This window comes from Mirounga angustirostris, unplaced genomic scaffold, assembly GCF_029215605.1.
Source record: "Mirounga angustirostris isolate CCGP_5_RB_7025 unplaced genomic scaffold, mMirAng1.0.hap1 SCAF_9, whole genome shotgun sequence".
Classification (NCBI taxonomy): Eukaryota; Metazoa; Chordata; class Mammalia; order Carnivora; family Phocidae; genus Mirounga; species Mirounga angustirostris.
Window position 1 is genome coordinate 604,312 of NW_026991717.1, and position 27,435 is coordinate 631,746.

Genomic DNA, 27,435 nt, shown 5'->3' on the forward strand with positions numbered 1-27,435 from the left:
GGGAGTACCTAAGATCATAAATGTGATCACGTGCACACGTGCATATACGTGTGGGTCAGTCACACCCTGCAAACCTTAGGGCTCTACTCGGCATAGCATGCAGTCAACGTGGACCATTGTCACCTGATGCAAAGAGCCCGTCAACTCGCCTGCTGGAAGCAGCGCATTTGGAAATACAAAACGCCCACAGGATGGAAGGCCTCCTCCCTTCTCCAGCGGAAGCGAGCTGAGACGCTCGCCTTACTGAGACCGCCGTTGTCGGGTAGCCTGTCTAGGTAATGCTACACGTATTTAATAGTTTCCTTGGATCTTTCCGTGGCCTCGGCTGTCCCGTCCCAGCCGTAATGGTTCCAAGCAAATGACAGACAGTTCCTGACCAGGGGAGAGCACTCGGCTTCCCCTTTCGACCGTCAGGCTCAGCTCTTCCTCTGCCGCCCTCCCCAGAACCGACAGCCGTGCAACGTTGCCCAGACCCTCGCCGCCCTCCAGCTACTCCCGCGGCAGCCGGAAGCCCAGTGCTGTCCGAGTCGCAGGAGCCCCGCTCTGGCCCCTTGGGTGGGCCCCTGCGTAGGAGAATCAGATCCGAGCTCTGGCAGTGAAGCTGCCCCGCGGTCTGGGCCCGGCTCGCCCTGCTGGGCTCCGGGTCCAGCCGGAACCCTAACGTGCACTGTCAGGATGGCGCAGTGCGGTGGCCAGTGGGAGGCCCGAGGACAAGCCTGGAGTCCACTCTGAAGCAGAGACACCGCACTTCGGTTAGGGTGACGGTGAAGGAGCACTTGAAACGTGCACCTGAGGAGCTAGCTTTGCGTTGCTCTTAGAATGGGAACTGTCCCTGGAAAAACACACTGAAAAGCAGTTTAGGGAGGAGGTTGTGATTCAAAGGGCAGGGTCTTAACAGATGACGGCTAAATGGCGGACACGGAGGAGGGATGTCTGCTCCAGGAAGGCGCACGGAGGTGAAGGGGAGGAGGAAAGGAGCCGGCCACAGGAAGAAAGCCCAGCCGAGGCGGGCTGTCCTGCCTTCTCACCTCCACCCACCTGCCTCCCGCGGCCAAACGCACGGATGGAGGTGTGGGTGAGCGCTCACGCAAGTGTGAATGTGTGCACGTGTCTGTGTGCGCGCTCAGGGCAGGTCTGCAAGGGGGCACCAAGAATACTCAGAGGAGGCCACAGATTCTCCATGGCCTCTGGGAAGGCACTCTCGCGGCTTTTTCTGGGCTGGGGTGGTTTTGGCGACAGGGGAGGACTGGGGAAGTTGTCCTTTGTTTGGGGGCTTACCACGGAAACCCTGGTGATTTCCATGGTGAGACGCGGCCTGCGCTGAGCCACCTTGGACTCCACGCGGCTACTCTCCGTGAAGCTGCGGCAATTCCGTTGACCAGATTGGCTCTGACTTCCTCCCATTGCTTAGCAGCCCTGTGGTGGCTGGGGGGAGGCCCGAGGAGCGGGACCCGCCCAGCAATCCAGCGCGGGGAAGTGCATCGTACAGAACATGGTTATGTGACTGCCCAGCACCAGTCTCCTGTCCCAGGAGCCCTCCAGAGAGTGGTCTCTCCCTGGGGAGGGGCTGAGCAACCCCAGCAGAGCCTGCCTCCCCTCACTGGGGGCCAGGGATGAGGGCACGATTTGGGCTAGGCCACAGATGCTCCCTTCTAAGACGCTGGGTCCCACAAGAGTGACCTAGGGCGAGGAAGGACACCTGGCAGCTGTGGTGGGGCCGGCCGGCCTACGGGGTACTTGGCCTGTTTGTTACTTTCCCCTTCCGGCCCTCTGGAGCACCTGGTGGGACGCAGCCTGCAAAGTTGGTGCCCTGGCCTCCTGCCAGTTCTGCAGGTCTTCCCACGGCCTTCTGGTAGGCGGCCCCGGGTCTGAATCCGGCTAATGGAAAGCAAAAGGATGGTTGGACACCACGCCCCGGGAACCCTCCTGCACCGTCTCTTCCTCTGCCCGCGGCCTCGTGGTGGCAGATGACCCGGGAAGCTGTGTGTTGAACGGCAGGGCCACCTTCAGCCTGCGAGTCGGGTGCCTGCGTGAAGCAGAGAGGCCCCCACGCCCTACACCCACCGACTGTCCGGGGCTTTGTGGAAGCAAGAAATAAATCTGTGCTGTGTAGAACTGTTGTAGTTTTGGGATTTTCCCAATGCATCAGCTAAGTATACCTTAATTCCTATAGCTAGCCGGAGCCAGTTTCTGCTGCTTGCCACCGAAAACTCTGACCGACGAAATCTATTTGGTCACTAGGCATCTAAATCTGAAGGGCTTACACAAAAATGCCAACAACCGCTCTCTCCAGATGATGAAATTGTGGGTGATCTTTATTTTCTTATTCTGCTTTTCTGTGTCTCTCTCTTTTTTTTTTTTGCATGAGCATTTATATAAAATATACTTAGGAAAAAGTCATTAAAAATAAGCAGGTTTGGATTCTCCGAGACAGGGCTGGAGCAACACCAGTCTCCACCTGGAAGGCCACTGGGCTTGCAGAAGTGGTGACTCGGGGCCCCTCAAATCTTCTCTGAGCTACAGTGCCCAGCCCAGCCCAGTCTCCACAGCTCTCCCTCTCGTGTCAGGCCCCCTCCCTGGAGTCCTGTTTGCCTCACAGAGTGGGACCCCAAGCTGAGCATGGTAAGAGAGGCTGGACTGCCATTCAGTGAGGCTTCTCTGGCCCTGGGGTCAGCACGTCCACAAGGCCCTGGGAGGGTCGCACGGGGAGTGAGGACAGGCCCCCAGAACATCAGCACATACTCCTCCCAATTCTCTGATCGTCCCAGGGCTGTGGGCTGGCGAGGGGAGGCCCTCATGCATGGTGTCTGCACTGGGAGGGCTCCATGTCTTTGCTTAGTTTGGATCAACACACTGTCAGGAGGATCAGATGCCGTCTTTGGACTGGTCCCAGCAGGAGACCTAGCTCACTAGCTGGAGGGAAGGCACGCCTGCCCAGCAGCATGGGCACGACCACCCTCATTTCCCCAGTGAGGAGACAGACCCACAGCTTATCCCAGGTCACGCACTGCGAAGACGGGGACCCTGCCAGAACCTCAGCCCCGTCTGAATGATCCCAACGCCTATGGCCCTCTTTCCAATCCCCCACACGGTCCACCACACACCTGCCTCTGCGGCTGAGGTCAGAGCTGGGCTGTTAGGATGCAGCCAAAGCCTCACGTGACCAGCACAAGGACACGGGAAAACATCTCCGGCTCTGACAAAGTCTTGGCTTCTTTCTTGTTTTTTATGAGGAGGTGGGTTAGCTACAGAGCAAACATTTTGCTCAGTTTCTGCAAAAATCATATAATCCACCTACATACCCTCCCAATTTTTGGATGAGGAAATTAAGACCCTAAAATGGGCCCCAGCTTGCCCAGGGTCCAGACAGCATCTTAGTCCAGACAGCTTAACGTTAGAACCCGAGCCTCCTCGCTCCCAGACAATGAGCTCTGCATCATACAGCCAACAAAACACCCTAATCACTGTCCTACGCTCATTTTATTTTATTTTATTTTATTTTAAATTCCAGGACAGTTAACATACAGTTCTATTAGTTTCACCCAGTACTCATGACGAGTGTAGGCTCCTTCTTATTGCAATGTAATGTCCCCACCAAAAATATACTAATCGTAAGTACACAGCTCAATGAATTACCACAAAGCGAACACTCCCATGTAACCCTAGTCCAGAGTTGGAGCAGCCCCCGCGGGCCCCCCAGCCCGCCCCCTAGCATTGCGCACCCCAGCTCGCCCCCCAGCCTGCCCGTCCCCGGCACCGTGCACCCCAGCCGGCCCCCCAGCATCGCGCACCCCGCCCCCGCCTCCCAGCCCACCCCCCCAGCACCATGCACCCCAGCCAGCCCCCCAGCACCGCGCACCCCGCCCCCGCCTCCCAGCCCACCCCCCCAGCACCATGCACCCCAGCCAGCCCCCCAGCACCATGCACCCCAGCCGGGCCCCCAGCACCACGCACCCCGCACCCGCCTCCCAGCCAGCCCCCCAACACCGCGCACCCCAGCCCACCCCCAGCAACGTGCACCCCAGCCCACCCCCCCAGCACTACGCACCCCAGCCGGCCCCCCAGCACCATGCACCCCAGCCGGGCCCCCAGCACCATGCACCCCAGCCGGGCCCCCAGCACCGCGCACCCCGCACCCACCTCCCAGCCAGCCCCCCAACACCGCGCACCCCAGCCCACCCCCAGCAACGTGCACCCCAGCCGGCCCCCCAGCACCGCGCACTCCGCCCCCGCCTCCCAGGCCACCCCCCAGCACCGCGCACCCCAGCCCACCCCCCCAGCACTACGCACCCCAGCCGGCCCCCCAGCACCATGCACCCCAGCCGGGCCCCCAGCACCATGCACCCCAGCCAGGCCCCCAGCACCGCGCACCCCAGCCCACCCCCCAGCACTACGCACTCCAGCCAGCCCCCCAGCACCGCGCACCCCGCCCCTGTCCCCCAGCCCACCCCCCAGCACCACGCACCCCGCCTCCGACCCTAGCTGGCCCCCCAGCTCCGCACACCCCAACCCGCCCCCCAGCATTACGCACCCCAGCCGGCCCCCCAGCTCCGCGCACCCCAACCCACCCCCCAGAATTACGCACCCCACCCGACCCCCCAGCACCCCGCCCCCCAGCCTGTCCCCCAGCTCCGCGTGCCCCACAGCCCGCCGGGAACCGCCCTGACTTCTTAAGCGCAGAGTCGCGGTTCCAGTTTGCGAGCACTGAGTCCTGTAACACGTGTTCTTTTGTGTCTCGCAGCTTTTGCTCCGTGTGAGCTTGGTGAGAATTACGGTTTCTGGTCTGACAGTAACTCACATTCTCACTGCGGCTTGGTGCTCCCGGGTGTGAGCATGTCACCCGTTCTGCTATGGAGGGGCATTTGGGGTGTTCCCAGTTTGGGCCTAGTGTGGCCCCGGCACGCCCGTGCGTGTCTGCGGGCGCACGTGCGTTCACGTCTGTAGGGTCCACCCCTAGGAGTGGGGTGGCCGCGTGCGTCAGGGTGGCGCTTCCTCGCACCCCCCGCCGCCTTCCCCGGTGGAGACCCCAGCTTGGTGCTCTGAGACAGCCCCTGTGGGGGCGCAGGGAACGGGCGCAGGGCAACAGCACAGAAGCCCTGCCGCAGAGCCTGCCCTCCGGCTCCGCCGGTCTGCAGAGAAGGGCTCCCGGGAGAACCGTTCAGATAACCCCCTTCCAGATAAACGAAGGCCCCACATCTGCAGGCCCGAAGGGTTCTGTGCAGGCTGCCAGTTGGTAATAACCTGCTCCCCCTGCATGGCCCCTCCCGAGGGGCTGGAGCGCCCTCCATGCCTCTGCAGCCGGGCTCGGGCGGCCGTGTCCCCCTTGCCCCTGTGTCCCCCAGGCCCCGCACACTGCCCGCTACATGGAAGGTGCTCCGTAAGGATTTGTGGGATCGAATTCAGCTTTCTAAAATGCAAACGGGAGGCCGTTGCTGAAAGGCCAGGTGCCACGCGCTGTGCGTGGTCCGCAGCCCCGTGGCTGTCCCCCTGGCTGCCGTAACAGCCACAAACTGAGTAACTTAAGGAGCACACGTTTCTTCTCTTCCAGCTCTGGAGGCCAGAAATCCAAAACGGGTCTCACTGGGCTAAAGTCAAGGTGAGCAGGGCTGCATCACTCCCGAGGTCCTAGAGGAGGACTGTTGCCTTACATTTCCCAGCTTCCAGAAGCCCCCCGGGGGCCTGCGCTCGGGGCCTCTCCCCCGTCTTCCGGTCTCTGCCTGACTCTGTGTCCGTGGCCACATCTCCCCTCACGCGGGCCTTCCTGCCTCTCTTGTGACCACATTGGGACCCCCGGATAATCCAGGATAAGCTCCCATCCTGAGGTCCTTAACTTGACCACATTGGCTAAGTCCCTTTTCACATGGACGTTAACAAATTCGCAGGTTGTGTTAGGACATGGACATCTTCGGGGGCCATAATTCTGCCCCAAACCCAAGAACTGCTTGGTGGGTCCACACCCACGCTCTCCTCTCCCGGCCCACACACCCCGTGGTTCCCTAGGAGCCTCCGGCACTTCCCCACTCCCACAGCTTTGTTCCTGGAATTCTCACCCTCAAAACTCCAATCCACTGAAAAGCCCCCTTCCCCAGGGAGCCAGCCCTGAGCCACATACATGGATGATGGCTCTGACAGGTGGCACCTTGGGGCTCAAAGTCTGGCTCCATCATGTGCTGTGTGACCTCAGGCAAGTTCACGTCCGTGTATCTCAGGGTCCTCATCTATAAAATAATAATAATGTAGTTTTGTAAGGTTGTATGAGGATTAAGTAGGAGAATGTGCATAAAACGCTTTAGCATAGAGCCTGGTAAACAACAGCTTGATTCAAACAATGGTCCTGTTTCCATTGTTACTGATGTCCAAGGCGCCCCTCCTAGCTGGGCTGAAACTCCACATAAGAAGACCTGTGTTCCTCATTCCTGTGCCCGAGTGGTCAGACCTCGGAGCCACCAGGAAAAGCAGGGTCCCGAGCCCCAGACTGAGCAGAGGGGGCAGCGTAGCTATTGGTGGCGGGGAGGGAGTCTCCATGGATTGTCCCAGAAAAAGCTGGAGCATATAGGGGTATCTGGGAAGGCTTCCCAGAGGAGGTGAGTGTGGGAAGCCTGGAGTGAGGGGAGGCAGCCCTCCCCACTTTCTGCACCTTTCCATCACCTCTTCAGCTTCCCACGGCCCTGCGGTGTGAATGCTCTTTCCGAACGGGGGCAAAGCCCAAGGGGGGTCAGTTACGGATGCTGAGAAGGGCCCTGGGGGTGACTTGGCTCCTCTGTGACCCAGGTCCTAGAAAGGGCTGATGGAAGCTGGTCCCAGAGTCCCCAGCTCCCCCTGGGGCTCCACTCAGTCTTCTTGGGGTTTGGGGGCTCAGGGTCTGACTCCAGAAAGTTTTCGTGAACTCCAAAAAGAATGGATCTCCTGCAGTCCTACCAGGCAAAAGCAGTCTGTTGGGGCGATCAGATTCTTATGTGGAAAAAGAAAAAAAAAAAAAAGCTTTTTAGACTCTTGGGCGATGTTACAGAAAAGAGCACAGATGCATTTGGCTGTCACTGTACCCATGCTGAGCTCCATCCACCAGGCTCCCTGAGCACAGCCCAGACTCCTCCCCTGGGTCAGGGCAGCCTCCTCTGAGCTCCCACCCACAGCCTGGCAAGCCCTCGCTGGTAGCTCGGGCACATCGGGAGGTGGCTCAAATCAGAGGGCTGAAAACCCTCAGCAGAAGGGAGGAGGGGAAGGGCAGGGAAGGAACGTGTTTGGTTTTGCAGAACCCACAGCTCCAGCCACGGAGAAGCGCGACTAGGTGTCTCACCTGACAGCCCCTTCCGGGAGCCGGTCTGAGCCGGGCACAACGCCCCCTGAGTTATCTTGAAGTTACCTCTAGCTCGTTATAATGCCAGGAGCTCCTGCTGCAGGTGGAGCTTTCTACCATTTTGGGAACCTACAGTGTGTGCCCCAGCATGTTGGTGCACGAGGCGTCCTCGATTGAAACCCAGGGATTGTGCAAGCTCCCTGCCCGGCCCCTAATGCCCCGAATATGCTTCCTGCACTTAACCCCGTGGGAGACAGTGCTTAGCGCCATCTCCCCGGCTCCTTACTTGTAACAAGGAATTTCCACACGTCCTGCAGTCGTGTTCCCTCGGACGCACCCCGAGCGGCAAACCCCCTGAGTTACACCAGCGCTGCTGAGCCAGGCCTGGCTGGGAGCTCAGACCGCCTGCGTTCTGGCCTCAAGTCTGTAACAGCTCGCTGTGGGGCCTCGGCATGTCCTAGCCTCTCGGAGTGTCCCCATCTGCTCGGTGGGGTTACACGAACGCCCCCTGGCGGGCCGTCCTGACACACACACGAGCCTCGGGTGTGGATGCGTGGCATGGCTCTGGGCACGTGGGACACCGGGGTGGCCTCGCTCCCCTCTCCTGTTGTAGGAGGGCCAGGCTGCTGACACCGTTAGGCCAGGATGTGGCCACTCACACCTGAGTGTGAGCGGACTTCATTTCTTCCCAGCTGGTGCCCTCTGGACATCAAGGATCAGGGGCTGGACAGGAAAGGGTCAGCTAGAACCCGAGAGGGCCCCAGCCTGACTCTGCTAAAGATGCTCCTTCGTTACGCCCTGCTGCCCGGCCTTAGAGGTTTGTCATTAAGTAGGACACAGGGTTTGAGCAGAGAGCACACTCTCCATGCTTGGATATTCAGCCCCCGTGGTGACCAGCGCTGGGCTCTCCCAGCCTGCCTCCTCGGCCCTGGCTCCTGGCTGCCCAGGCCACGTGCCAGGACTCCGAGGCCGTGGCGGGCCATCCGCTGGAGAGGCCACAGATGCATCAGCCCAGGCAGAAGCTGGAGGGTCCCCAGACCCTGCCCCCCGGCTCCCTGATGTTGGTGGTCTGTGCCAGGCTTGGGGGAGCATGCCCAGTGCCACCAGCCCTTTCCCCCACGTGGGCCAGGTTGCTTCCTCTCTTTGGGCCTCAGTTCCCTCGAGTGTAACGTGGAGGCCGTGGTCCCCAGGCCTGGCATGCACAGACCTCACCTGGGGCAAAGGCTCACTGAGTTTTCAGTCAGTGAAGCTCTTAGAGCTCCATTGGCCCTGCCCTAGATGAGGCCCTGAGACGGGTGTGCTTGTAAATGTCACTTCATAAGTGGGGAAACTGAGGCTCAGGGCCATGAAGTCCTCACCCAGGGTCGTGTACCAAGGCCTGCGGACCCTCGTCCAGGGCTCCCTCCCCAGCCTCAGCCCAGCCCCCAGCTCCAAGGGCAGCTAGCCCGGGGCGGGGCTGGGGGCCTGAGCAGCAACCAGCACGCTCCCCACCATTCTCCCATGAGAACCTGCCTCCGTGCCAGTTTGGAGCTTTCTCGGGGCCCAGGGTAATAAAAATAACAAACACTAACTCTTACTGAAGGCTTCCACAGCTCCAGGTGCTTTCTGTACATTTAACTCACTGTAACCCACCAGATAGGAATTATTATGACTCAATTTTTCAGATGAGAAAATTGAGGCACAGAGAGGTTTAATAATGTACCCAAGGTCACACAGCTTGTAAGCAGCTATTTTATCCCAGGTTCCCCAGAAAACAGAGCCCAAGGCAAAGCTTCTGCCCTAAGACTGTTGGGACTGCATTCCTAGGACACTGATGTGCCGGGCGGGGAGGAAGTGAGGCAGCAATGGGTGGAAAGCAAATACAAGGTGGTGAGCGGCCCCACCGCGACTCACAAAAACAGCTCTTTGTCATATCCTATGGGACACCCAGGCTCCTCCCGGTCTCCTCTGTCTCCACACGAGGGAGCTGGTGCAAAAAGTGTCTGGGAGGACAGGGACTGATGGGAGGCATGAGGCCTGGGGGGGTGGGGGGCGGGCAGACCGGTCCAGCCCAGCTTGCACCCCAGCCCCACCCACCACCCATGTTTACGTGTTAGCCCTGCCTTCTTGGAGTGCCCCATTTTGTTGTCCTTGTTCCCTAAGCTGGTTTTGGTTAGGGTTTCTGCCCCTGGCAACCAAGCGTCCCCATTCTTTAGATGAAGAAACAGACTCGGAGGTGGGTGACTTGTCCTGGGCTGCGTTCTAACCCTACACCAGTGCTCAGCCTCTGCCCCGAGAACACCAGCTCTGCGGCCCTCGGTCTGGGCCTTCCAGGTGAGGGAAGAAGGTGCCTCTTCGGCAGACGTGCTTCTGGGGTTGCCCACCTCCTCTTCGTCTGCCCCAATCTCCTCCCTCAAAGGGCTTGTTCCCAGGTAGCCCCGTTGCCCCCTCCCGGCCCTAGGCCCACTCGTCAGAACCCAACACACCACATTCTTCGGCCCCTGCTGGTGAGTCTGTGAGACCCTGAGGCCCTGGGAGAGGAGTCTGAGCCTCAGGAACGCTTCCCGGGGTTCTGTCCAGAGCTGGAGGAAACTCAGCTGGAAGCGGGGTACCCAAACCCCACCTGTCCATAGGACACAGACGCAGCCCTGGCCCCGGAGCCCTCGGGTGCACAGGGGCCTGGAAGCTGGGCTCGGGGGAAGGAAGGTGGTTTCTGGGGGTGGAGGCGGTTCTTGGAGATCGGGCACATGGGAGATGCTGCAGTTCCAAGCAGCCTAAGCCAGAGCTCCGGAGCAAGCATTTCAAAATTTAAAAAACAAAATAAAAAACTATGCCCTGGTAATACATATACATGGTATCAGAAAAATAGCCCAGAGGAGTTGATGCTCCCCCTGCCCGAGCTGCAGATGCTTCTGTGGGTTCTTTTGTTTTTTAAACCATTTCTATTCATAACACCTGTTTCTTGAGAGGGTTCCGCAGGTTTAAAGCATATGCTCATCTCCGGCGGTCTTGGTTTATCAGCCGTGGAGGACACCCGTGTGCAATGACTTAGCTCATTAGGCGTCACCCCCACCCCCCACCCCCAGCCTCCTGCCAAAGCTTGGTCATTGTGCTCCGAGTTTTGGCTCTATTACCTGCTCCTACAGTTTTGAACAGCATGCTTATGCGTCCACCTCGGTTTCCAGCCACGTTCCCAGAACTCGAAAGTCCTCGGTGTGCGCTTCGGGTCTGAACCACTTACCACGTGATGCTTCTGACAGCCATTCCCTGATGCTGGCGTGGTTCAAACGAAAAACAGTTACCTCCTCCAGTGAAAATAAAACTAAATTTCCCCAGCTGTTTCTATAGCAGATTCCAAAAGTGTCCTATGATCAAATAGGATGGGTGGAAGGGACAAACGTTTCTTGAAAGTTTCACATTAATTTCAGCGCGCTCTGGGAAACGGTGTGGAGCAAATCAGGCAGTTTGTGACTTCACGGATGGAATGGCTTAGGATGACACCAGAATCCATTTCTAGATTTTAAAAGTGGGTCAAAGTAAAGAAGAACATTTAAGGGTGTACGAGGCCAGAGGTGTGCAGACCCGGCAGAGACTGTGACCATCTGGAATGAACTGGAAAACTCTCGGTCCTCCAGGCTGGGGAGCTGCCGGAGCATGTAGTCACGGCCAAGCCCCCATCCGGGCTCCACCAGGACATGTAGGGACACATAGACTCGATTTTCTCCCAACTGTTCACAATGTTGCCACATTCACATTTGTGCCAGGATTTGTCTTTGCAAGTCGTTCCTTGGTAGGTAGTGGAGGCCAGATCACAGAGGGCCTGGTGGACCAGGGTAACGACCGTGGTTTTTATTCTGACAAGGGGAGCTTTTGGACGGCACGGAGGAGGAATGTGCTCTCAGACTGCAGTTATAACGGGGCCTGTGTGGCCTCATCCCTGCGCGGGGGTCCAAGACTGCACTCTGCTCCCCCAGGTCCAGGCCTGGGAAGGTCAGTCGTCCACATCTGATGGGGGCCCGGCCTCCACCCTCATCACATCCAGTCCCCTGGGTCCCTTCCAGGACTCCTCCTTCCCGCAGCCCCGCCCCGATCCCCGCAGCCCCGCCCCCTCATTCCTGCAGCCCCGCCCCTGCAGCCCCGCCCCCTCATTGCCCCTTCCCTCTTCTTTCCCAAGCCTCCTCATCTAATTTCCAGGAGAGGGAAATGGGCTCTGCGTGCACATTCGCACCGTCCTGTTCCAGGTCAGCTTGGTGGGGACCGGTGGGGGGACCGTCGTCCCCTTGAGCTCCGGTGCAGGGAAGGAGGCAGAGATCAGGCTATCCCTGCAAATGCCACGGTGCCTCAAGGAAGCCCCATCAGCCACCGCCTCTGTGCAGGGCACCTTGTTCACTCCTCACCCACGACTGTCAGAAGTCGCAGTTACTAACCCACCCCACTGTGGCCAAGCTCAGGCTCACTGCACTGGAGTCCCTTCCCCAAGGTCGCTCAGCTCCTGAGCACAAGACCGGGGAGCTGAACCCAGCTCTGTGTAACCCCAAAGCTCGGGGCTTTCCTCCTGCTACGGTTGCTCACTGGCCCATCATCTCAGGGGTCTGCTAAGGGCTAGAGCCCGCTCCCTAGAGAGACAGGGACAAATGGGGACATACACACACACACACACAGCCTGTGATTTCAGGGACTTCCCACACTCCCAGCTAAGAACATCTGTGCCATCCACAACCCCATCTTACTGCTGGGGGAGCATGGAGACACCCTATTTCCAGTCAGCAAGCCCTCCGCACCCCACCCTGCACCCCAAGTACCGAGCAGAGAGGGGGCCCTCCAGCTGGTGCAGAATGTGGATGGGGCTTCCCAGTCGACAAACTCAGGTGGGCAAAACTGCAGCTTTCTTTCTCTGTAACTTGACGGAAAAAATTTTAAACCTCTCCCCTTCTTCCTCCTAATGGCAGAATGTTCAATCTAGCCATGTCACAAAAACTGTCATTTCTGACTTTAAACTGAGTCACATCCCAGCAGCTCCACTGTGGGAACTTGTCCTGGGGTGAAGTGCTGATGGTCCAGGCACGGCTGCTCACTGCGGCTACAAACAACCTCGATGTTCATCCCACGATGGGGGGGCAGCGGGGAGCCAGAGCCCTCCCATGGCCAAGGAGCCGGGATGGGCGGCCCTACCCCGGGCCTCTTGGGGCCTCGTACAGGAGCAAGGAAGCTGCTGCTCTCCCCAAGTGGGCCCCTGGTCCATCGCCGGCTCTGAGGAGGGGGCTGCCCAGGCCCTCTCTTCCCTGGTGCCCTGGCACCATCTCCTTGGTGGCACTCAGGGGCCTTGTCGTCTCCACTGCGGGAAATGGCCCAAGGAGGCCCCTCCCCATACCGCTCCCCAGGGCCGGCTTCCTTCCTAGGACCCCTAAGAATCTGGGGGAGGGGGACGAGAAGGATGCACTTGCTAGGCCTGTTCACACCTCCTTCCAAACCCTTCCAGGCCTCCTTCTTAGCCAAGAATTGGACATCTTTCTTCTCTGACTCAGTTGCCCCGTGGCTGGGGGCTCCGGGACTTATCAATAAGGCGCAGTCCTGCTGGTGCACCCGATTCAGGAACATGCCCCCCAAACCCCTGCACCTTCCCTGTCTAGGTGCCCAGTCTCAGGCCTTTACCCACATGATTCAAACAGTCAAACTGAGGCCCAGAGAGGGGCAGGGACCCACGCAAGGTCCCAGGGGAGGGGGCATGGGAGAAGGTTCAGGCCTCAAAGCCAGACTCTGGGCCCCCTGTCCTGTGTACCTTCTACAGCACTGGGAGGCAGCCTCCCGAGGCCTGAGGCCGATGCCTGAATTTTCCCGAAGACAGCCAAGCTCCTTCTCAGCCCCCTGCCGCCACCCGTCAGGACAGCATTCCCGGCGACCCAGCTGAACCCTCTGCCCCTTTCTGGGCTCACCTCACAGGAATCGCCACCAACATGTCCTGTATAGAGTTTGCACTGGGTTGACTTATGTCCCCAGAACTCATGCCCACTCAGAGCCTCGGAATGTGACCTTGCTTAGAAGTAGGGTCTTTGCAGATAGGAGCCATTAGGATGACGTCGTATGGGATTCGGTGGGCCCTGGTCCAGTGGCCGCTGACCTCGTAGTGAGAGGAGAGAATGAGGGTCGGAGGCACAGACTGGGGTGCAGCGCGTCCAAGCCAGGGCCATCGAGGGCTACAGGCCACCACCGGCAGCTGGCAGAGGCGAGGAAAGAGGCTCTCCTAGCGTCCTGGAGGGGGCGACCCTGCTGAGGCCCTGACTTCACCAGTCTGACCTGTGAGACAACCTGTGTGTTGTAAGCCCCCCATCCCATGGTGCTTTGTCCCAGCCTCCTTCAGGAACCACTACCCAGTGTAAGGGGGGATTCCTGGGGTTCAGAAGACGCCCTCTGTTCTCCCTGCCCCGCGTCTAGCTGTCTATGGCCGCGCAAGCCCATCGGCACTCTTCTCCCCTTCCCCCGAAGGGGCAGATCCATGCTTGTCTCTCGGTGCCCTGGAACGGTCACGGCCCTCGGTCCCTCTATCACGTCTGCTTCGGGCCAGAGGCCTGTGACAATGACAGGATAGGCCTCGGGGTGGGAATGTCTCTGCTTCCCCCAGACTGGGCTCCTGGAGGGCAGGAGTCAGGGCCCCTCCTCAGCTGTCCCGCGTCCCGGGCAGGGCCTGGGCAGGTGGGCCGGGAGGAGAGACCGCCCGCCGGGGCTGTGTCGGGCAGACGGGGAGGCAAGGCTGCAGAGTGCGGGCACTCGGGGCAACAGTCTCGGCAGGGTCCGGGTGCACACTGGGGCTGAGATCGCCTTCTGCCCCACCGTGGCCTGTCAGGCTGGTGAGGACGGTCTCAGGGGGCCCAGAAGCCCGGAGCCCATTGGCCAGGCTTCCTGGGAGAGCCGGGGCCGATTTGCATCAAAAAGAACACTGGCTTCATTGAAATTCTCCTCGCCTCCCGTGAAACAAAACCACGAAGAAAAGGAAAGTTTTCATCCTGAGCAACTTCACCCCTGAGGATCGTTTTGAGCGTCTAAAAATAGAGAGGAAATGGGCCTCTTTGGGCGGCTCCAGTCGCCGCCCCTCGGCCCAGGACCCGCCCCCACTGCCCACTCAAGGCCAGCCTCTCGCCAGTGGGGCACCGAGCTCTTGAGCAGGTGCCCGCGGCAGATGCCACGCAGCTCTGTAGCTGGACGCGGCTGCCCCCGAGGACCCCAGCATGCCGGACAGCGCAGAGGCCCCGCAGGCCAGCCAGGTCCCCCAGGAAAGCTCGGCAGCGAGGTGAGCCAGCAGTCAGGCCTGTGTCCGCGCTCTGGGCTAGGCTCTGCCCCGTGGACCTGGGCAAGCGGCTCCATCCTCTGAGCCTCAGTCTCCTCATCTGGGAAATGGAAGGAAGGGTCTGGAAGAGCCCTGGAATGAGCACTGGCTGGGATGTGAGTCGTTTGAGCTGCTACTTGTGTCCACTGCCCTGTGTGGCCAAGAGGGGCTCAACCGAAAAGGGAGCTGCCCCCCAGGGGCGTGAGCCAGGGGCTGCCATGGAATGGGGGAAGGATGCTTCCGTCCTTAAGAACCCTTCCCTGTCTCCCCCAGGGGGCCTCTGGCATGTGGGGTCGATAAGAGGCAAGGATAGGGAGAGCTCTAGCTGTCTGTGTGACCTTGGCAGGTCCCTGCCCCTCTCTGGGCTGCAGCTTCCCCAAAGCCCTTGCACTGCGCATACTCACTAATCTGCGATTCACGGGAAGCAGATTCAATGAGTCAGACATTTGCTGGCACCCACTCTGCCCCAGGCCCTGTCCATCCAAGGAGCGGGGGATCCTGAGAAGAAGGGACCCAGTCCCGGCCTCAGAACGCCCCAGCCAGGACGCAGGGAGACGGCAGACACCCTCCAGGGTCCAGACATCTGTGCTCTGTGCCCAGAAGGGGCGCCAGCCGAGGGGGAGGAAGAGACTTCTAATTGGGGGCGCTGGCCATGGTGGAAAGACGTGAAGGAAGTCAGGGACCTCGGGGATGGGAGAGGTCGGGGCGCTGCGTGTGGAATGGGAGGTGGACGGGAGTGGTAATCGCCAGGTCTGAGCTCCAGAGAGAGGGGCCACTGTTCCAACGGGAGGGGCTCTGAGGACGGAACAAATGTTAACGAGCCTCAGAGACAGAGGCCCCTCCAAGGGCTGGGCTCTGGGTCTCCAGGGAACCCTCCAGAAGCAGGGGGTCCTTGCCTGCAAGACCTCAAGAGCAGGAGGTCCAGCCCCTCTCCCCGGACAAGGGCCACACACAGAGGGTCAATAGGACCTTGAGGTAAGCTGGCTGGAGCTTCCTCACCCAGGGGAGGTTCTGGACTGCTCAGCACAAGGGGGGTCCTGGACCCTCCCTCCTTCCTAGTGGCAAAGCGCTCATAGGCACGCCTTGAAAGCTCAGCCCTTGTCAGGAAGCACCAAGCTCTGCTGGTTCTCCGGGTTCCCTGTGCCCGAAAACGAACAGTCAAGGTGGGGGTCAGGAGCCCAGGGTTTCCTGAGGTCCACCGAGAAGGCCCATGGTGACAAGGGGTGGCAGAGGGTCCTGTGCACTTGCTGGGGCCTGGCCACTCTGGAGGAGCTGGGCAGCGGGGTCCACAGAGGCTGAGCCTGCTTTGCAGACACTATGAAAAGGAGGCCGTCAAACAGGGACAGAGCCCCTGTTAGGGACAGAGGGCTGAAAACCCAGAGCCGGAGGACCTGCCCCTCTGCTTTCTTGCTTAGAGGCTTTGGGTAAGTTGTCTAGCTTCTCTGAGCCTCAATACCACCCTCTGTGCCCACGAAGACAGAGCGCCTGACCCCCATTGACCTCGCAGAGAAGTTGGGCAGATCCTATTAGCTACTAGCCAGTGTGGATGGCACGGTTCCAGAAGCAGAAGGGCCGCCCTCCCAGGCATGGGAGACGTCCTGGCAATGCCGGCAACTCTCTTAGCAGCACTGGGTGGGGGGTGGTCTTGGGTTCCCACCCCGCTCTGCTCAAGACCTGCTCTGACCCCGGGCAAGACGGGCTCTCGGAGCCTCTGTCCCCCTGTCTGTCCCATGGGGGAGAGACTCCCGCTCCGCCAGCTTTGCAGAGTAGCTGCAAGGAAAGAACTCGATGTTCTGAAGCTCCTCTCTGCCTCTGCCCTGTGCCCCAGAGATGGCGGGCCTGCATTCCTCCAATAGCCAGAGAGGGGCCTTATCTTCTCACCCCTCTTCCCAGGGCTGCAGAGGGGAGGACTGGAGGTCGGGGGTGGGGTGAGGAGGCAGGAACTGAGAGCGGAGGAGGGTTTGCACACCAGCCTGACCGACGTGAATTCCCTTCTGCGCCAAGCCAATGGCAGGGCTGGCGCTGGGAGGTGTGGGCAGGGTCTGGGGGGAAGGAGCCCGGCCAGGGCCGCAGAGCTCGAAGCCGCTGGGCTGGAGCTGGGTCTGTGCCCTTTGACACTGTGGTGCTAGGTCACGCCACACATCAGGACACCACTGAGTGCGTCCGGGGCCCCTGTTAGAGTCTCTGTCCAGGACAGAGCCCAGCCTCCCCGAGGCTGAAGAAGCCCAGCTTGGTGGAGGGCCTTCAAAGGAGCCAGGGAAAGGGGCAGTTCTGGGTCTGTAAGGCTGTGGATGCCCCGGGGGACAGGCAAGGGCACCATGTGGACGGAAGGTGTGGTGTGGAGGGGTTATAGGCGGCCATCAGACCGGTCAGGTAGGGCCAGGCTAACTTCTAGGTCTGGACGGGCCGGTGTGGCCAGACTAGGGGCAGCCAGGCACGAGGGCAGCCGTGGCCAGAGGAGGGGACCCTGAGGAACCCTGATGCCAAAGAAGCAGCAGAAGCAGAAGAGAGCCCAGTCTGGGGGGACAGGAAGCCAGCGGGGCGGGCCGGAGGCTGGAGACCAGAGACAGAAGGCTGCGGGGCCGAGTCTGGCCCAGGGAAGGATGGTGAATTGACCACACTTCCCCTGGGCTCCCAGCTGCCCCTCCCAGCTCTGCCCACCCAAGACTGGGTGCAGAGAGGAGGTCCCTGGGAGCCAGGGTTGTGGGGCAGGCCAGGGGGCTCCTGCAAGCCCAGGGAAAGAGGCTCTTCTCACTGACAGAGCTTTCCAGGGAGGACAAGGGGTGAGCTCCCCATCTCTGGGATGTGCAAGCCTAGAAGGACAGTCAAACTGCAAATACCAGGGGGAAGGATACAGGCATTTTAAAGAATATGGACTACCCAGTGCCTTCTGGTTCTCCCCAGCCTCCTCCCTGCTTCCCTGTGGCACGAAACACGGCTATGGCAGGGGGTTTGGTTTTTGTTTTTGGTATCTTTATTGTTTTTCTCTGCTTTCATAAATACACATTCATTTATTGAAAATCATTCATTGTTGACTGCGTCAGCACTATGTTAAACACCGTAGAGTATCCCAGAAAACAAGGCAAGCTTCTGACCTAAGGAGTTCCCATCCTTGCAACGAAGACCCACTTCGAACAGTAATTATACAATGACTTGTCATTGTCACTAGGATCAGTGCCACGAAGGAATTAAGGAAAAGAAAGAGGAAGTGTGATCAATACCACCAAACGGCTAAAATGGCACATTTGTGTTATATATATTTTATCGCAATAAAAGGTATCTTTAGAATGTTGGTAATTTTTTTAAAGAAATTATGGACAGCAGGTAACAGATGTCCAACCTAGACTCCGGGGCTGGGGAAGGCTTCCTTAGGGGAAGCGACACCTAAGCTGAGACCCGAAAGGTGAGTAGGGGGTGATTAGGGCAAGAGCTTTCTAGGAAAAAGGCACAGAGCGTGCAAAGGCCCTGAGGTGAGAAGGAGCTTGTCGTGTTCGAGCATCTACAAGGCCAGTGGGCACAGGACGGAGCACTTGGGAGTATATGTGCCCCAGGAGGGCCCGGGGCTGGTGCCAAGGGTACCCGTACGAAGGGCACATCGGTGGAGTCAGAGTCCCCCGTCTCCAGACATCTGACTACAGATCTGGCTCCTTTGGGTGCAGGTCAGCCCAAGCCAGCCCCGGGTCCTTGCAGGGGATGCCACATTGTTGGCCGGGGACAGCAGAGCCTAAGCTGGCCTGGAGTCAGGACGCTGGGCCCAAAGCTGACTCACTCTGGCCCCCGGCAAGCCCTTGAATGGCAGACTCTCAGGTCAGTGGGGTTTTTTTAGGTCACTGAGTCTAACCCACTCCATCACAACATTCACATCTTATCAACCTACCCTGACTTGAATACCTCCAGTGATGGGGAACTCACTACTTACTTCTTTGTCCCTGCAAAAGACATGGTTTCATTTAGAGAAAGCCCTGCATCACCCTGGGTCCTGGCTCCAGTCTCTCCTCCCAGGCAGCCCTGGCTCCTTGCAGGGGAGCTTGTGAGGGACGCTTGAGGGCAGGGCTGGGACAGTGCTTTGGAAACTGTGAAGGTCATGACCATGTGAAGGACATCCAGGACCTAGCTTGGACTCTAGCCCCAAGAAGCTGTAAAATAAGACTTTACATCTGCAGAATCTAATAGGTTGTATGTTTTGTATTAATGGCAGCAAATTCTTCATATACTGCAATGCACAAAGATGAGTATAACTTGATGACTTTTGGCAAAAAGCAAATACTCCTGTACTCAGCAACATGTAGAAATACAGAACGTTTCATCATTCCAGAATGTTCGTGCACTCCCTGACCGTCAACCCTTGCCCCGTCTCAGGTAAGCAGCCAGTTAGGACAGACACTGCTCTGGCAATTCCTGAACGTCTTGTCGACGGGATCACACGGCACAGGGCTTTTCCTCTCGCTCACTGGGAGATTCACCCCATAGCTAAGTGCTCCGGCCGCCCACCTTCCGCCCTGCGGAGTGGACTCTGTGCAGGCTATCTGCAGGTGGATTCTTCTGCGGAGGACATTTGGGCTGTTTCCAGTTTGAGGATTTTATGACTAGAACTGTAACGAACATGCTTGTGTAAGGTGTTCTGTGACATGTGTCTTCATTTTCTTGGATCAGCCCCTGGGGATACTGTTGCTGACGCAAGGCCAGGGGTGTTTGAAGAAGCCAGCAGACGTTTTCGCACGTGGTCGTACTTTCTGCTGCCCCACATCTTTGTCAGCGCTGGGAGCGATACTCTTTTTACCACTGGCCACTCTGCTGGGTGAGCGGTGGAATCCTCTTGCAGGTTCAGTTTTAATTTCCCTGGTAACGATGCTGAGCATACGTTCAAGTGCTTACTGGCCATTCGTCTACATTCTTTTGTGAAGTGTCTATTCAAATCTTTAGCCCATTTTGTAATTGGGTTCTTAATCCTTTTGTTCTTGTTTGCAGAGGTTCTTCATATGTTCTGGACATCAGTCCCTCATTAGATAAATGTCTTGCAAATATTTTCTCCCGCTTTGTGGCTTATCTTCACTTTCTTAATGGTGTCTTGATGAACAAACATCTTTTTTTGGATAAAATCCAACGTATCTACTTTTTTCTGTTATGGTTAGTGCTACTGTGTCATTTCTTTTTTTTTAATTAATTAATTAATTAATTAATTTATTTATTTATTTATTTATTTGAGACAGAGAGAATGAGAGAGAGCATGAGAGGGGGGAGGGTCAGAGGGAGAAGCAGGCTCCCTGCCGAGCAGGGAGCCCGATGCTGGACTCGATCCCGGGACTCCAGGATCATGACCTGAGCCGAAGGCAGTCGCTTAACCGACTGAGCCACTCAGGCGCCCTACTGTGTCATTTCTAAGAAATCTGCCGATGCTAAGGTTTTAAGATACTTTTCCATGTGTTCTTCCAGAAGGTTGATAGTTTTAGCATTTATATTTAGGTGCATGATCCATCTCAAATTAATATTTTCCCACATATTTATTCAGTTATTCCAGTGCCATTTGTCGAAAATAATTTTTTTTTCACCGTTACGCTGCCAAGGCTCCTTTGTAAAAAAAAAAAAAAAAAATCAATTGACCGTGTACGTGTGTGGGCCTCTTTCTGGACTTTCTTCCCCTGAGCCAGCCTCCTCTCCTGACGCTCCTACCCAACTGTCTTGCCTGCCTTGGCTGTGTCGTAGGTCTTGAAACCAGGCGGTGTTGGTCCTCCACGCGGTTTCTTTCTCCTGCCTGGCCCTCGTCCAGCGCCATCAGCAGCCTCTAAGATGTTCCAGGACTCTTGCCTTCAGGACTCCATGCAAGGGCCCTCAGCGTTTCTGTCTATTTCTCTGTGGGGCATTCCTGGTGGCTTCACGGCAGTCAGACCTCTGACGAGTTTGGCTATAACGAGTCTCCCTGACCCAAAAAGCTTGCGTCCTGAGAGTTGGGGGAAGCCCAGATCCCCTCTTGGGATCTAGCCTTGGAGACCACATAGCGTCGCTGCGGCTGCATTGTATTTGGTGGAAGCCGGTCGTTGGCAAGGCCCGTCTCCGAGGAGGGGGGAGAGGGACACAGCCCCGCGACAGGAGGGCGTGAGAGGATCTGCAGACCTGATTTCGAGCTGTCACAGATGTGCGGTGACAGCTCCTCCCACCTGTCATCTTGATGAAACGTCATCACTTCATCATTGCTTTGAAAGCTACTTTCACGGGAAAGGTCGCTCCCGGGTGACCATTTACGTCGGCACTTTCAAGTATATGGTCCCAGGGTCTTCCTGTCTCCTTTTACTTACGGAAAGTCAGTCATCGTTCCTATTCCTGTTTCCTGTTAGGTGACAGGTTTTCTCCTCCACCTGCCTCGGTTGCTTTTACAACATGGTGATTTTCAGCAGTCTCACTGGGATGGATTAAAGTGTGGGTTTACGTTATTTCACTTAATGCAGATTAAGCTCGGTCATCACGTGTGACTTCTAGGCTTTCCATCTAGAATTTGTAGGCTGATGGTGTCACCAAATGTTGAGGGAAAATTAGACATGATTTTTTTCAAATTGTCCTCTGCCCCATTCTCTTTCTCCTTCTCAGGGACTCTGATTAAAAGTACATTAGACCATTTGCTACTGTCTGACGGGTCACTGAGGCTTTGCTCATTTTTTTGAATTGCGGTATAATTTATCTATCATACAATTCACCCATTTAAACTGTAAAATTCAATAGTTTGCAGTTTTTTCACAGAGCTGTGCAGCCATCACCACGGTCACTTTTCGAGCATTTTTGCCATCCCTAAAAGAAACCCTGAACCTCTACTTCCCATTGCCCCTCAAGCCCCCAGCCCTAGGCAACCACTCATCTACTTTTTGTCTCTATAGATTTGCTTCTTCTGGGCATTTTATGTCAGTGAACTCGTGTATCATCCACTGTGAACGGCTTCTTCCCCTAGCAATGTTTTCACGATTCAGCCATGTTGTGCTTCATTCCCTGGACGGCCAGGTAACATTCCGGTGCATGGGTGCGCCCGGTGCTGTTCACCCACTCATCAGTTGGAGGACATTCGGGCTGTTCTCCCTTGATGGCAACTATGCATGATGCTGCCATGAACACAGGCACGGTGTTTATCGGGACATGCTTGTATTTTTGTTGGGTATCTACATGGGGGTGGGACCGCTGGGTCAGAGGATGACTCTGTGTGTAACTTTCTGAGGACCCGCCAGACTGTTTCCCACGGTGGCTGCACCACCTCGAGTCCCCAGCAGCCGTGTGCGAGGGCTCTGATTTCCCACACCCACCCGACACTGGTCATTATCTCCCTTTCTGACTACAGCCATCCTGGAGTGGGGAGGTAGTGTCTCGTGGTTTTGATTTCCCGGTGGCTGACTGTGCTGAGCATCACTTCATGGGGCGGTTGTCCATTTGTGCATCTTCCTTAGAACGTCTACTGAAACCCTTTGCCTGTTTTTTTTTTTTTTTTAAGATTTTTTATTTATTTGCGAGAGAGAGAATGAGAGACAGAGAGCATGAGAGGGAGGAGGGTCAGAGGGAGAAGCAGACTCCCTGCCGAGCAGGGAGCCCGATGCGGGACTCGATCCAGGGACTCCGGGATCATGACCTGAGCCGAAGGCAGTCGCCTAACCGACTGAGCCACCCAGGCGCCCCATGATTTTATTTATTTGAGAGAGAGAGAATGAGAGAGAGCACATGAGAGGGGGGAGGGTCAGAGGGAGAAGCAGACTCCCTGCCGAGCAGGGAGCCCGATGCGGGACTCGATCCAGGGACTCGGGATCATGACCTGAGCCGAAGGCAGTCGCCTAACCGACTGAGCCACCCAGGCGCCCCATGATTTTATTTATTTGAGAGAGAGAGAATGAGAGAGAGCACATGAGAGGGGGGAGGGTCAGAGGGAGAAGCAGACTCCCTGCCGAGCAGGGAGCCCGATGCGGGACTCGATCCAGGGACTCCGGGATCATGACCTGAGCCGAAGGCAGTCGCTTAACCGACTGAGCCACCCAGGCACCCCCCTCTGCCTGGTTTTAATCAAGTTACCTGTCATCTTATTGAGTTGTAAGGGTTCTTTGTATATTCTACATGTAATTCTCTTATCAGACGTATAATTTGCAAATGTTTTCTCCCATTCTGCGGGCTATCTTTTTGCTTTACCTATGGTGTCCTTTGAAGACAAGAAGGCTTAATTTTGATGTAGTCCAATTTATCTGTTTTTTTCTTGTTGCTTGTGCTCTTGACATCATATCTCAGAAGGCTGTGCCTAACTCAAGGCCCCATAGACTTATATTTTCTTCTAATAGTTAAAGTTTTAGCTCTTACCATTAAGCCTTTTTGATACATTTTGACTTAAAAATTTTAAAAGATTTTATTTATTTATTTGACAGAGAGAGACACAGCGAGAGAGGGAACACAAGCAGGGGGAGTGGGAGAGGGAGAAGCAGGCTCCCCGCCGAGCAGAGAACCCCATGCGGGGCTCGATTCGGGGCTCAATCCCAGGACCCTGGGATCATGACCTGAGCCGAAGGCAGACGCTTAACAACAGAGCCGCCCAGGTGCCCCCTATATGTTTATTCTTATGCCAGTACCACATTGTCTTAATGACTGTAGGTGTGCAGTATGTTTTGAAACCAACAGGTGTGAATCCTCCAGCTTTGTTCTTTTTCAATATTGTTTTGGCTCTTCTGGGTCTTTTGAATTTTCATATAAACTTTAAACCAGCTTGTTAATTTCTACAAAAAAGTCAGCTGGGATTTTGATAGGGATTATGTTGACCTATAGATCAGTTTGGGGGGGGGTGGTATTGTCATCTTAACAATATTAAGTCTCTTGATCATGAAATGACTTTCCATTTGTTTAGATCTTAATTAATTTCTTTCAACAATGTTTTGTTATAGTTTAATTAAAAAAAATTTTTTTTTCTCTCTATTCTTTCGATTGAATTATTTCTATCATTCTGTCTTCAAGTTCACAAACTTTTTTTCTGATAGTTTCAAATCTGCTGTTAAGCTCATCTGGTAAGCTTTTCATTTCAGAGATTGTACTTTCCTTATACTTTCTATTTTCATGTGGCAATCCTCCATTGTTCATCAATTATGTCTATATTTTTTCTTTAAATTATCAAACATGTGTTAGTAACTGTGTTAAAGTCCTTGCATGCTTATTGCAACAGCTGCGTCATCTCTGAGTTTGTTTCTACTGACTGCCTTTTTTCTCGATTTTGGCTCAAATTTCTTGCTTTTTCAGATGTCTGGTCATTTTTTGTTTTACGTTGGATATTGTGACGATAGGTTAGGAGTATGTTGATTTAAAGGATTTAAATATGCATTTGCATTCACTAGTGTCTCAGCCACAGGGCTCTGCCTTTCTGAGTCGGTCGCTCCTAAGAAATCCCATGTTGCTGAGCTGTGTGCAGAGGTTTGGGGAGCCTCACAGAGACCCACCCAAGTTTAGGCAGTGCATATGATACTTCAGAATTTAAAATCTGGAGTCAGGGGCACCTGGGTGGCTCAGTTGGTTAAGCGACTGCCTTCGGCTCAGGTCATGGTCCTGGAGTCCCGGGATCAAGTCCCACATCGGGCTCCCTGCTCAGCAGGGAGTCTGTTTCTCCCTATGACCCTCCCTCCTCTCATGCTCTATCTCATTCTCTCTCTCAAATAAGTAAATAAAATCTTAAATAAATAAATAAGTAAATAAAATCTGGAGTCAGGCTATCTGGCTTTGAATCCCAACTATTCCAATTACTAGCTGTATCACCTACAGCAAATTACTTCAACTCTTTGTGCTTCCATATCCCATATAACGGGGATTATAATTCAGTACCTACTTTATAGGATTGTTGATGTAATTGAATGACTTAACATATGTAATGTGCCTGCCATCTACTAAGTGCTCAGGAGATGTTAGTTTGAACTTTTAAAAAAGTGAAATGAGGGGGGCGCCTGGGTGGCTCAGTCGGTTAAGCGTCTGCCTTCGGCTCAGGTCATGGTCCCAGGGTCCTGGGATCGAGCCCTGTGTTGGGTTCCCTGCTCAGCGGGGAGTCTGCTTCTCCCCCTCCCTCTGCCTGCCACTCCCCCTGCTTGTGCTCTCTCTCTCTCTCTCTGACAAATAAATAAATAAAATCTTTAAAAAAATTTTTTTTTCAAAATATTAGTTGATGGAGGGGTGTAATAAAAGGATCTGATGGTGAATGACAGAAAATGGGACCATGGGATCCTGGAAGAAGCCTATTTACCCAGGCTCCTCGTCCATTTAGAAACTGTTTCCAGTTGCCCCGGGGGTGCTGAGAGACCCAGCATGGGGTTGCTGCCAGCCCTCTGTGCCTCACCCCGTTTGCCCCTGCCCCACCCAGGAGGCCTGGGATGATCTGGGATAGCCTGTTGGCCAAGAATATGAAGTCTGAAACTCACCTGCCTGAATTTGTAGACCAGGTTTGCTAACCAAAAGGCCTCGGGAAAATCACAGTTTCCTCATCTGTGAAGTGAGAATAGCGCTAGGAAGTGCGTCATTGGGCCATCTGAGGGTCGCTTGTGTTCGTGTCTGTACAAGGCACACAAGAGATGCCACACAAATGTTAGCAACTGGCTCTTTACATGATATTATTATGTCTGCCTGTTCTCCCTCTGCCCCCTCAGGCCTAGGGGCCTGACAACACCCCATCTGGTAGCCTTGTCCCTGCCTGGGGCAGCAGAATTCCAGCCCAGGTGCCCAAATCACCCTTCCCTGATGCAAGGCAGCCCCAGAGAGGCCCAGGGACTCACCCACAATCACCCATCTGGAGCAGATCCCAAGCCTAGAACCCACAGGTCCCAGTGCCCAGAACACTTTTTCTTGGTCAGGATGGGATTGCCTCCCAGCTCAGTCCAGGTTTTGCAACAAAGCCTGGTGATGGACGAGTTCATCTCCATGCAGGCTTGTGAACTTTGTACCGACAGGGTTGGAGGCTCTGGGTGTGGTCAGTTGGATTAGAAGTGAGCTGGCTGGCTGGCCCCACCCAACATGGCAGGAGCCTAGGTGGAGCTGGGACAGCCTTTGAGGCTGAAGCCTCTCCCCAAACACACCTCTGCGGGAGTCTTGCACTGGGGGCTCAGTCCCCAGGGTGCCTGCCCCAGATATGTTCCTTCTAGCGGTGTGAGGGACACGGCTTCGACCACCCGTGCCCTGTCCTCACCCTTTCTGAGAGACCATGGGTCCCTAGAAGTCCTCTGCCTGACCAGGGTTCCCCGGGAGCTGGTCCGCCCTGGGGCCCTGGCTGCTCCCCCTCGGGGCCAGCAGCCTCCACGGCACCATGGCCTCGGGACACATCCTCTGCCTCAGGTCAAATAGTCGAACCTTCTCTCCTTGCCAACTGTCTCCTTTAATTTCGCTGTATCCCCCACCCCAGCCTGGGTCTGGTAAGCCCAGTGACCTTGAATGCTCCTCTGGTTGCTGACCATCACCTGACTGCCGTCACCTCAGCCTTCGAGGCAAGGCCCCCATGCCCCCTCTGTGGGGGCTGCTGAAGCACTCTTCGCAGTAGGAAGGAGGACCCCCCTGGAGCTGTGAGATCTGGGGAAGGGACAGATCATTTCCAGCTCCGGGAATATGGGCTTAATTCAGATTTTTATTTATTGTAGGCAGTTACGTTTAACAAAATAACACCCAGCCTCTATGCTAAGTGCTCTGGGAGGGGTTCAGCCAGGGCAGCTCCAGAGGGTCTCTCCCAGAGGGCTTCCTGGAGGAGGGGGGGTCTGAAGAACAGGAGGCCGCTTGTGGGTTTTGCAAGGGGACAGAATTTCCCAAGCCATCCTGATCCTGGAAGAAGCCTATTTACCCAGGCTCCTCGTCCATTTAGAAACTGTTTCCAGTTGCCCCGGGGGTGCTGAGAGACCCAGGCATGGGGTTGCTGCCAGCTCTTGAACTGAGGACCTTTCTGATGCCATCCCCCACCCACACCCATGCCCAGCGCCAAGTCCAATCATTAATGCCGCCGCAGCTCAGCCCTAAGCAGGAGAGCAGCGGGGGGAGGGAGGAGTCATCCGTGTCCCAGGGACAGAGGAGGTCTGCGTTCCTTCCTGGGGTTCGCTGGGGCTGGGAACCCTTCCAAAGCACTGGTGGGAGGTGAGGGGGAATTCTGGCAGGTTCTCAAAGGGGCTTATGACCCATAGAGGCTCAGGGCTAGGACCCCTGACCCAGATGGTCAGGACAGCCTGAAGTGGCAGTGGGCATGCACTGTCAGGAAAAGAGAACTTTAAGGAACTGGAATTTGGTGGAGGGCAGAATTTTCTTGAAGTGGGTGCGCAGGCATTGACCGACCAGCTTACTGGGGTAGTCGGGAGGCATCTGACATCTGACTGGGGTCAGGGCCGTGGAACCACCTGTGTCCTGCCCCAGGCCTTCAGGTGGGGCTTATAATTGCACCTGAACACCCAGCGGGGCCTTGCATGTCTTCCCGTCCCCCAGAGGCAGTCCGGACCCTGAAGTTGTAGCTTGCAAGGGATCGCTTAGGGGTGGGGGCCCCCAGGGCTGGAGGGGCGGCTGGGAGGGGGTTTCCAAGGAGCAGGGACCCTGGTGTTAGAAGGTTTGGGTTTGATGCCACAATCCTGCCAAGTCCCAGGGTGGGGGAAGAAGTGGAGGGGGCGCGAGAGGGCAAGGGGCAGGGGCATTTGCTGCCCTGGGACGGGGAGAGAAAGCTGTTTTATGATGCGGATAACGGGTACATCTAGCGTGCGTAGTGTCCTGGTTCTGGAGCGGGTCACAGAGACCGGGATCCGATCCCTGCTCGGCCTTCTTGTGGGGCACGCGACACCGGGCCAGTCTCAGGCTCTCCGGGCCGCTCTGCGGCTCGTCTGGAGCCCGGGCTCTG

At 56.3% G+C, this 27,435-nt stretch overlaps 1 protein-coding gene across 2 annotated transcripts in view; it reads left to right on the forward strand.

Annotated features, from left to right (window-relative positions):
• Positions 1–14,393: 14,393 nt before the first annotated feature.
• Positions 14,394–27,435, forward strand: part of ACSBG1 (acyl-CoA synthetase bubblegum family member 1) — a 46,401-nt gene continuing 33,359 nt past the window's right edge. The window contains exon 1 of one of the 2 annotated variants that reach the window (XM_064569748.1): positions 14,394–14,561. In XM_064569748.1, the coding sequence (XP_064425818.1) occupies positions 14,500–14,561 (62 nt within the window). In that variant the 5' untranslated portion in view covers positions 14,394–14,499. The remainder of the gene's footprint in view (positions 14,562–27,435) is intronic. The other variant, XM_064569749.1, reaches the window with a different exon arrangement.